Here is a 10,630-nt window from a genome sequence, read left to right as displayed (position 1 = left end):
AGCCTTTTGTAATTATCTTTATCGGAAGCCCCTCGCTTAATCCTGGGGTTTGCAGAAGACCCACCCGGGGACGCAGAATTTGCCGGGTTCAGCTCCAGCTCGGGATCCTTCCCGGCTCCGGCTCGGCTCGGCTCGAGCTCGGGCTCGGCTCGGGCTACGCTGGGGGGTGCGCGCAGAGACCCACCGGGCGCCCACGCTGCGTTGGGAGAGCTGCCGCACCCGCCGCTCGCCCTCTCAAGGGCTGCACAGAGAGGTTCGGCTTCCCAGATCCCGGGTTTGAGAAGGATGGACTCCGAGCGATTCGGGTTAGGTGGGCTGGGATTTTCCGAGTGGGAACCAGGAGAGGTTTACCCACGTGCTGCGTTTCGAGACAACTTTTACAAATAATGGCGCTTCACGTGAAAATCAGGCTTTCTTCGAAAAATTATAAAATCTGACAATAATTTGCTAGCTTCTGTGTAGGGTGGGTCCCAGTAGACACGCCCTATTTTCCAACTTACCTTCCCCATTTAGGGCTCGCCAGATAATATACTGGTATATACTTATAATTTTAAAATTCACTGTTCATCTGAAATTTCGATTTCACTGGACCTCCTGTAATGCAATTTGCTAAACGTGGCTTCCTTGCCCCGGGCCGGGCCAGTCCGCTCAGGCCTGTCTCTACTTCTCCAGCTCCCGTGAATTTTGCGACCCCCGGATAGTCCGGCAGCTAGACCGCTGGGGTGGGTTTGGCTAGAGGTGGAGTAGGCACGGATTAAATAAATGTTTTCCACTCCTTTCCCCTTGGGGATTTTCAGGGAAGGCCTTGGCTCAGGCGGTGGCTTTGGAGGGCTGGCGGGGTTCATATTGGTGGTAGTGGGGAGAGCGTGGCTGGGAACGGAGTCTTGGTCTTAATGGGCGACTGGATGCGGGGAGGGCGGCTCCGCGCTGGGCTTCCACCGGGGAATCCACCTGGAAGGGGAGACAAGACTCCGAAGGAATCTGGAACTTTCGGCGTTTAGAGGTTTAGGGAGGGGACGACTCCCGCCGAGAACCGGCGTGGGGTTGGTAGCGGGGATGACTGGAGAGGAGAGAGGGTGCTGATGGAGGGGACCGCAGCTGGGAGGGCGGCGACCGAAGGGAGGGGGGCAGGTGGCGTCCCCATGTCGCGGGGTCCCGGGCATGACGCGTCCGCGCCGCGCTGATTGGAGCCCTCCGGGCGCCCAATTGTATAAAGCGCTCTCAGAGCTGCGCCCCCTCCGCGAAAGTGACGGACCAGAGGGCCCAGCCTCGCTGCCAGAGAAGCCATGACCGGCAGAGACGCGCTTTCCGACGGGCGTGCCAGAAGCAGGGCGCTGGTGCCCGGAGGCCCGTCCACCGGCTCGCGCCCCCGGGGCTTCGCCATCACCGACCTGCTGGGCCTGGAGGCCGAGCTGCCCGCACCTGAGGGCCCCGGGCCGGGATCTGGGTGCGAAGGCCCGGCAGCCGCGCCCCGCGCGGGCCCAGGACTCGGAGGCTCCTGCCCGGCACGCGGAGCCCTTCCGTTGGGCCTCGGCCTCCTCTGCGGTTTCGGCGCGCAGCCCCCTGCGGCTGCCCGGGCACCCTGCCTGCTCCTCGCCGACGTGCCCTTCCTGCCGCCCGAGGGGCCTGAGCCCCTCGCCCCGCGCTTCCCCGGCCGCCCACCGCCCTCGGCCGCCCGCCAGAAACGTAGCGAGAGCGTGTCGACGTCCGGTAAGGAGGCCAGTCCGCGCCCCTACTGTCTCTTCCCTCAGCTCGGGTGGGCAGAGTGACATTCTGGCCGCCCTGTCGGGCCCCACCCCAGTCCCCCAGATCTACAGAAGTGGGGACCCCAGAGCGTAGCCGCGCCGGGAGGCGCATTCTCGCACCCGCACCCTCTGCCACCCCCCCCCTCCCCGCCCCCCGCCCTGGCCTCTCCTCTGGGCTTGGTCGCCGCCACCCCGCGGACACCACCACCCGATCCGGACCCGCCCTGGGGTCTCGGCGACCCAGCCTGCGGGGGACACTTGCCGCCACGCGGGGTTCGGCCTCTGGGTGCCGCAGGGGTCGGGAAACCTGGGTGGGCCTGCCTCGTTCATCAGCGGCACGGAACCCGGTACCCGCCGGTTCCAGGAGGGATTAGACGAATTGATTGACGGATTGACAGGCCCTTGACAAGCGCGGGGCGGAGGCCTGGATCTGTCCTCCTCCGGGTGCTGAAGAGCGAGTTTGGGCACCCCGCTTCTCCCTTACTCCCTGCACCGAAGAAGCGAGCTCGCCCATCTTACAGCAGCTGTGCCCAGATCCTCAGAGAAGTCGGTACGGACTGTGGGGGAAAGTGGGGAGCAGTGGAAATCGACAAAGACAGGACGGAGAAGTCGAGAGGTTTGGGGCATGGGGGAAGAGAACGGAGAATTTCAGCAGAGTTCGAGGGAGAACAGCTATGTGATAGTAAACCGCAGAGCTGAGCATCCAGGAGGCTGAATGCAGAAACTGCGCTGGTCTCCACTGCTGATTCAAGGAAGCAGGCGCGGTCAGCAGACACCCACTCTGAAAGGACTTTATTTCATGAGTGTCTACTAGGTGCCAAGTTGCTTTGGTCCTGTCCGGCTCTTTGAGACCTGATGGATGGTAGCCCGCCAGGCTCCTCTATCCATGGGATTCTCCAGGCAGGAATACTGGAGTGAGTTGCCATGCCCTCCTCCAGGGGATCTTCCCAACCCAGGGATGGAACCTGCATCTCTTGTGTCTCCAGCATTGGCAGGGGAGTTCATTACCACCAGTATCTAGCAAATAACCGCCCCCTCTATTAGTTGTCTCACTAAAAATGCAGGCACCGATTTCATACTGTGGATTTTTTTTCCCTGTGAGGACCCATAAAGCTAAGGCAAAATACAACCACATCCTAGCCAATGAGAGTATTTCTCAAGACCAAGACCACTACTGTCTTGAGGAAACGTAATGTGACTGCGAGTGTAATGAAAGTTTCTTAGAGCCACAATAAAAAGGAAAATAAATAGGTGAAACAGATTTAAATACTATGTCTCATTTAATCCAATACCTACAAAATATTGTCATTTTATGTGTTACCGATATAAGAGTTATTAATATTTTACTCTGGGGGGGGGTCTATTGTCTTCAGTCCATTGGATATTTCACGCTCACAGCTGGTCTCAATTTAGACTGGCTCCATAACCTTATGTATTTAATTACATCAGATTGGAGCACACAGATAGTATAATATCATAATCCAATTTTCTGGTGAACTCATTGATGTAGGAGTAAAACTGATATTATTTTACTACTTTTGCTTTTATTAATTTACATTTAGTATTTTGAAACATATATGCTTTTTAACAACAAACCTGACCGTAGTTTGGTCTTCTAAACTTTCTTTCAGCCTAAATCTTTTGATATAATGGATTTCAAAAGATAAAGCATAGTGGAGTGGGTTCTTAAAATTTTTGATGCGCATCTGTGAATCATCTGGGCACCCTTGCCAAGAATGAGTTTCCCAGGTCCCACTTTCAGAGATTTGAAATTGGTACAGCAGGGCAGGGGGCCAGCTCTGAGGAGGGTTTTGATGTCACAAACCTCAGTCTTCCCCTTGAGAAGTGTTGGCGTAATGGCTAAGATGAGGAATGTGAGATGGAAGCAGAAGGAAGGGTATGAATTTGGAAGCTGAAAGGAACAGGAAATGCAATTAGTGTTCAAGTAGCTTAAGCTTCACACACATCTGGGGTTTGAATCCCAGCTTCACTGTTGACAACCTTTGTGATCTTGGACAAGTTAATCTCTCTGTACCTTGGTTTCCTCCTCTGTAAAAAGAGGATAATAATAGCAGCTGTCATGGAGTTTTTTTAATTTATGAAGAATAATGTTGATATGCATGGGCAGTCGGCTAAGTGCAGCACTTGGAATACATCATCAGATGTGAAAACTATGATCTTGTCTTGTTAAATATTCACATCCCTGACAAGTTCATAGCTTCAATCCTCAAATTAAAATCCAGAGGGCAAAATGAAAAATGTGCTCACCTCTAAAGTCCTCTTCCTCTCCCTGTGCTAACAGATGAAGACAGCCCTTCTGAAGACAGGAGTGACCGGAAGGCGTCCCCAGCCCCCAGCAAAAGGAAGAAGAGGAGGCACAGGTACTAAGATCCCACATGGCATTCCCTACCCCACCTTCCTTGAGACCCTGTGCCTGAGAAGGTCTGGTCCTGCCTTGGGATGGCATGGGAAAGGACACAGTAGCCATCTGGGAATGTAATTCTGCCATTCCTGGGGGCTGCAGGTCAGTCTTTGTAGCATTTTACTAATGATGATGATTATTTTAAAAAGTTTTTTGCCACACCGTGTGGGATCTTGGTTCCTCAACCAGGAATGGAACCCCCTGCATTGGAAGCAGAGTCTTAACCACAAGACTGCCAGAGCACTTTGAGCACAGCACTATTAGACCCTGGAGCATTTTGAAGACACAATTTTGTGGGCCCTTAAAATAGGTCTTCTTAAAATGAGTTGCTAGAATTTATTGAGGAGAGAAAAAAGGTCTTAAAGAGCTCTGTTTTGCTTGAACCAAACTATGAACTTCCCAGAGGCTACTCATTTGGAGACGGGGCGCCCAGCTCTCATGAGGTGGGCAGAGGTGGGGAGCAGGCACGGGGTCCTCTGAGGCTGGGAAGCCTGGCTGCCTCCTGTGGTCATGTGCCCATGTGCCTCCCTGCAGGACCGTTTTCACTGCCCACCAACTGGAAGAGCTGGAGAAGGCCTTCAGTGAGGCCCACTACCCTGATGTGTATGCCCGGGAAATGCTGGCCATGAAGACTGAACTCCCCGAAGACCGAATACAGGTGCAGGGGCCCCCTCTCCTCCCAAAGATACCCAGAGACCACGCTGTTCTCACACGCAGCGAGTCAGCCCACAGCCACCTCTAAACAGCCCCCCCATCCACAAACTGAGGGTCACTTAGATGCCAGAGTCTTCCTTTGTGTTCATTTAGAGAGGATGACCCCTGTAGCTGCCCAGCCTTTTTACCTTTTATTAAATCATTCTTAAAAATTATACAATTTGTGCCACATGTAGAAATTATGTAAAGATATCAATGAAAAAAATGACTATCCATCCACGGCAAGCCTCAAAGAAACCAGTGTAAGTAGCTGATGAGGACTTTCTGCACACCAGCCCCATGCCATATACACACTTGGCCCTGAAATACACACTCACATGCACACAGAAGACTGGTCTTTGTCTTCACGTTAAGCCATCCTATGTCTGACAGCACATCCTCTCCAAGTCAGAAGACATGCCACTCACTCAAGTTTTATTTTAATGAAAAAATATATTTATTTTAATTGGTGGATAATTACTTTATAATACTGTGGTGATTTTTGCTATACATTGACATGAGTCAGCCATGGGTGTACATGTGTTCCCCATTCTGAAGCCCCCTCCCCCTCCCTCCCCACCCCATCCCTCTGGGTTGTCCCAGAGCACTGGCTTTGGATGCCCTGCTTCATGCATCAAACTTACATTGGTCATTTATTTTACATATGATAATGTACATGTTTCAGTGTTATTCTCTCATATCATCCCACCCTTGCCTTCTCCCTATAGTCCAGTAGTCTGTTCTTTACAGCTATGTCTCTTCTGCTGCCTTGCATATAGGATTGTCATTACCATCTTTCTAAATTCCATATATACATGTTAATATAGTGTATTGGTGTTTTTTTTTCCCCCTATTTTCTTTTATTTATTTATTTTTTACTTTACAATATTGTATTGGTTTTGCCATACATCAACATGCATCCGCCACGGGTGTACATGTGTTCCCTATCCTGAACCCCCTCCCACCTCTCTCCCCATACCATCCCTCTGGGTCATCCTAGTGCACCATCCCCAAGCTTCCTGTATCCTGCATCGAACCTGGACTGGCAATTCATTTCTTATATGATATTATACATGTTTCAATGCCATTGTCCCAAATCATCCCCCCTCCCTCTCCCAGAGTCCAAAAGACTGTTCTATACATCTGTGTCTCTTTTGCTGTCTCACATACAGGGTTGTCATTACCATCTTTCTAAATTCCATATATATGTGTTAGTATACTGTATTGGTGTTTTTCTTTCTGGCTTACTTCACTGTGTATAATAGGCTCCAGTTTCATCCACCTCATTAGAACTGATTCAAATGTATTCTTTTTAATGGCTGAGTAATACTCCATTGTGTATATGTACCACAGCTTTCTTATCCATTCATCTGCTGATGGACATCTAGGTTGCTTCCATGTCCTGGTTATTACAAACAGTGCTGCGATGAACATTGGGTACATGTGTCTCTTTCAATTCTGGATTCCTCAGTGTGTATGCCCAGCAGTGGGATTTCTGGGTCATATGGCAGTTCTATTTCCAGTTTTTTAAGGAATCCCCACACTGTTCTCCATAGTGGCTGTACTAGTTTGCATTCCCACCAACAGTGTAAGAGGCTTCCCTTTTCTCCACACCCTCTCCAGCATTTATTGCTTGTAGATTTTTGGACTGCAGCCATTCTGACTGGTGTGAAATGGTATCTCATTGTGGTTTTGATTTGCATTTCTCTGATAATGAGTGATGTTGTTTTCCTGTGTCTATTAGCCCCCTGTATGTCTTCTTTGGAGAAATGTCTATTTAGTTCTTTGGCCCACTTTTTGATTGGGTTGTTTGTTTTTCTAGTTTTGAGCTGCATGAGCTGCTTGTATATTTTTGAGATTAGCTGTTTGTCAGTTGTTTCATTTGCTATTATCTTCTCCCATTCTGAAGGCTGCCTTTTTACCTTGCTTATAGTATCCTTCATTGTGCAAAATCTTTTACATTTAATTAGGTCCCTATTGTTTATTTTTGTTTTTATTTCCATTACTCTGGGAGGTGGGTCATAGAAGATCTTGCTGTGATTTATGTCAGAGTTACTCACTCTTTTTAAACAATATTTGACACTAATCTTTTGTTAAGATAAAACAGTCCAACAACTGAGGTTAGAAGGGACCATTGCTTGGTGAACATTCCCATCAGAGTAAAAACTGGCTTCTTTGCACAGTGTGGGATACTCTGATTTTGTCTTGTCATCCTTCACTCCATGGAAACTGGTAGAAATTGATCCGGATCACCTAGTACTACCAGTCCTGTGAGCTGTGAGACAGGCCAGGTGCTCCCAGAGAGGGTAGCTGGCCCTTGCACCCCTCTGTGCTGGGGAGGGGGTCTCCTCCTATAAGCCTCTCTGCTTCCCCTCCCACCTCAATCTAGGTCTGGTTTCAAAACCGGCGGGCCAAGTGGCGGAAGCGAGAGAAGCGCTGGGGCGGCAGCAGCGTGATGGCCGAATATGGGCTCTACGGGGCGATGGTGCGCCACTGCATCCCGCTGCCTGACTCCGTCCTGGGCTCTGGGGAGGGCGGCCTGCTGGGCTCCTGCGCACCCTGGCTCCTGGGTAAGGAAGAGGGCCTTGTGGCCGCGCCGCACAGGCAATGTCTGGGGTCCCTATGATTGGAGGGCCACTGCCAAGCCAAGCAGTGTAAATTTACTCCGATTTTTAAATTACAAGGCTTGGACTCTAATCGGTTGCCTTTTCATTGGAACTGTGTAGGCAGTGTGTGGAGGTCCAGTCAGGCCCTGGTTCTCTGAGTGGAATGATACACATTCATTACGTGAAATATGTATTTCCAGTGTTGAGTACTGTCAACCACACAGTTCAGAGCTCATGGCAATAGGAAGCAAGATGGTGCAGGCAGTGAACCTACAGGCCGTTAACCACACGCACCCTGGACTCCAGAGGTCTGGTTCTCTGTCCCGGTTCAGCTGATAACAACCTGCGACGTAGCTGTTCTGTCTCCTAGTTTTGTGCTAGAACTGTCTGCTCTGTTGGAGTTCAAGCTTTGAGGCTGGAAGTTCTGAGAAGCTGGCATCCTTACTGGTCTGTTGGCTATTACCGGAGAACCATGGGCTTGGAGAAATGAGTTATAGACAGCATCCAGGCAAATTAGGTGGAGGAAAACACAAGGCAGAAAGTTAGGATTAGGGGGATGCTCACAGGGGGCCAATTTTAGGCTGGGGAGGAGGAGGGTTTTTGTTCAGCGAAACTTTTTTGAACTCCTACCCACCTGAAACTATGCTGGGACTGAAGATATCAAGTTATCTTTGCCCTCAAGGACTGGAGAGCCTGAGAGGGAGCGCTGGGCAGGTCACCCGACCCACCCCTCCTAGCTTACATGGGCAGGCGGGGTGAGCTTACTGAGTCTGCAGGTCTGCGGCCTTACAGGAAAGTGGGCCTCGGGCTGCCAGACACCTGACTTTTTGAGAGAAACTGGACATCTGGCTTTTGATGTAAATCTTTTGATTTTAAAATCTTGCCAACAAACTTCAAAATAAAAATTTAAAAACCACCACGTCATCCAAATAAGGCATTTGCCCTGGCTGTGCCCAGTGTACAAACCCTAATGTTGAGAGTTACCTACAAGACTCTCTGGTAGGCCCCAGACAGGCACCAGCAATGGAAATTCTAACGGGATTTAGAGAGCAATGACAAGGAAGAAATTTTACTTAATTGCTATATTTAAAGATTGGAGAAGGAAATGGCAACCCACTCCAGTATTCTTGCCTGGAGAACCCCATAGACAGAGGAGCCTGGTAGGCTACAGTCTATGGGGTCACGAAGAGTCGGACATGACTGAGTGACTAAGCACATATTTAAAGATATCTGTTTTTATTTATTTTCTTCTTCTTTTTTTTTTTTTGCCAGGGATGCATAAAAAATCTGCAGGGACAATAAGGAAAGCAGAAAGTGAAGAAAAGCTGGCAGGACTCTGGGGCTCTGACCACCTCAAGGAAGGTTCTAGCCCCCATCAGGCGGGACCCCAGAGGGGCTTGGAGGAAGGCAGTCCTGTGAGCAGTGTGGAAGACGTGGTCATTGATCTCTCCAGCTCCACACGTCAGGAGACTGATAGAGCACAGCAGGGGGTTGGGGCCCAAGGACGTCCAGACTCTGAGGGGCTAGAGGGGCTCCAACCTGGGAAGGAGGGGGCCTTATGAGACCCTAGGCCTCTACCTGCAACACGCAAAGGCTGGAAATGTGCACATTCCTCACCAGCATTTTTCAGAAGACAAACGTTGTCCAAGACAAATGCTCTCAGCTGGATTTTCTTCTTCCTGTGTCAGGATAAAATGCAATGTCACTTGCTTTAAGAAGACAAATGGTGACTCTTGGAACATTCCACTGCATTCTAGAATGGAAATCATTCCTTGAAGGCACGTGAATCAATTAATTAGATCTAATACTTGCATTCTCTTCTGTAGGTAGAACTTGAGGAGGGAGGATTTCAAGCCCCAAACGCATTCTCACTGCCAGACATTCTGAAGTTTGGTTTAGTAGACTGTGTGGATTCATAGGCTAAGTATGCTGTCCTTACACTGAATCAAAAAATACAGAAGTATTTAATCTACAGAGAATCATATATCTTCATAAACAGTGAAGACCTTGTGCAGCCCCCATATGATTGAAATATGATATTCTTACCTTGAACTTGGCTTTAGACATTTCCATTTTCTTGTTAGACAATGCTTCTGTGTCCCTCTGAGTGTCATTTGATTGGGTCTGTGCGTCTTGGAACAGTTCCTCCAAGGAAGCTCTCTCTCCCTTCCCTTCTGATACAGCAGGGAACCATTTCTGAACAGCTGTTGAATATCTATAAACAGTGTTTTAAGGTCAGATCAGGCTTCTCAGTTTTTTAAAATTTATGTTTGAGAGCACTTTAGAGACTTGATTTCGTGAATGTTTCCTTGCCTCTATTTCCTTCCTTTATTTATTATTTAAAAATAAATGTTTTATGGTTTGCTCGGTTCTCATGCACCCACTCTGTCCACATGTTCATCTACTGCCACCCTGACCAAGGGCATCCCCATTTCCTGCCCCAAACTTTATGCCTGAAGCCTTCATGCTTGGCTGCAGCTCTTACCCAGTGTTGCTCTGTAAACTCCTATAAGGCAGTGGCTGTATCTAACTCCTTTTTAAAAAAAAAAAATGTTGTAATAGTTCCAGGTACACAGCAGAGCAACTCAACCATATATTATACATGTATCCATTCTCCCCCAAAGTCCCCTCCCATCCAGGCTACCATGTAACATTGAGCAGAGTTTCCTGTGCCATAGAGTAGGACCTTGTTGGTTATCCATTTTTAAATATAGCAGTGTGTACATGTTGATCTCAATCCACCTGCAATGCAGGAGACCACCTGCAATGCAGAGACACAGGTTTGATCCCTGGGTGGGGAAGATCCCTTGGAGAAGGAACTGGCACCCCACTCCAGTATTCTTGCCTGGGAAATCCGGTGGAGAGAGGGGGTCGCAAGAGTTGGACACAACTTAATGACTAAACTACCTTCACCACATGTCAATCTCAAATTCCTTAACTATCCCCTTCCCTCCAGTCCTTTCTGAGTTCAGAGTCCAGACAGAGCTTGCAGCTCACTGATGGGGAAGCTGAAGGGGAAAACGTGTGCCCCCCAGCCCCCCGAAGAGGCAGAGAGGAAGGAGGGTGGGGACCTTCTACAGATGACTTCCCCCCAGGAATGGGTGCAGCACCCCTCAGGCTGGACATGGCTCTTTAGTCTGCAGATGAGAAAACAGAGCCTCTTC

At 49.4% G+C, this 10,630-nt stretch overlaps 1 protein-coding gene across 2 annotated transcripts; it reads left to right on the top strand.

Moving 5' to 3' along the window:
- Positions 1–871: 871 nt before the first annotated feature.
- On the top strand, positions 872–9,831 carry VSX1 (visual system homeobox 1). Of its 2 annotated transcripts, none has more exons than XM_061436438.1 (5): positions 872–1,710; positions 4,048–4,126; positions 4,702–4,825; positions 7,250–7,430; positions 8,739–9,831. In XM_061436438.1, exons 1-5 carry the CDS (start codon positions 1,287–1,289, stop codon positions 9,026–9,028), a joined length of 1,098 nt encoding a protein of 365 aa, XP_061292422.1. In that variant the 5' UTR covers positions 872–1,286; the 3' UTR covers positions 9,029–9,831. The 2 variants fall into 2 exon arrangements, with proteins under 2 accessions (XP_061292422.1, XP_061292423.1); XM_061436439.1 differs by lacking the exon at positions 872–1,710 and adding an exon at positions 2,147–2,295.
- Positions 9,832–10,630: the final 799 nt, after the last annotated feature.

The sequence above is a fragment of the Bos javanicus genome, chromosome 13 (genome assembly GCF_032452875.1).
Source record: "Bos javanicus breed banteng chromosome 13, ARS-OSU_banteng_1.0, whole genome shotgun sequence".
Classification (NCBI taxonomy): Eukaryota; Metazoa; Chordata; class Mammalia; order Artiodactyla; family Bovidae; genus Bos; species Bos javanicus.
Note: the sequence above shows the minus strand (reverse complement) of the source record. Positions and strands in the feature narration are given on the sequence as shown.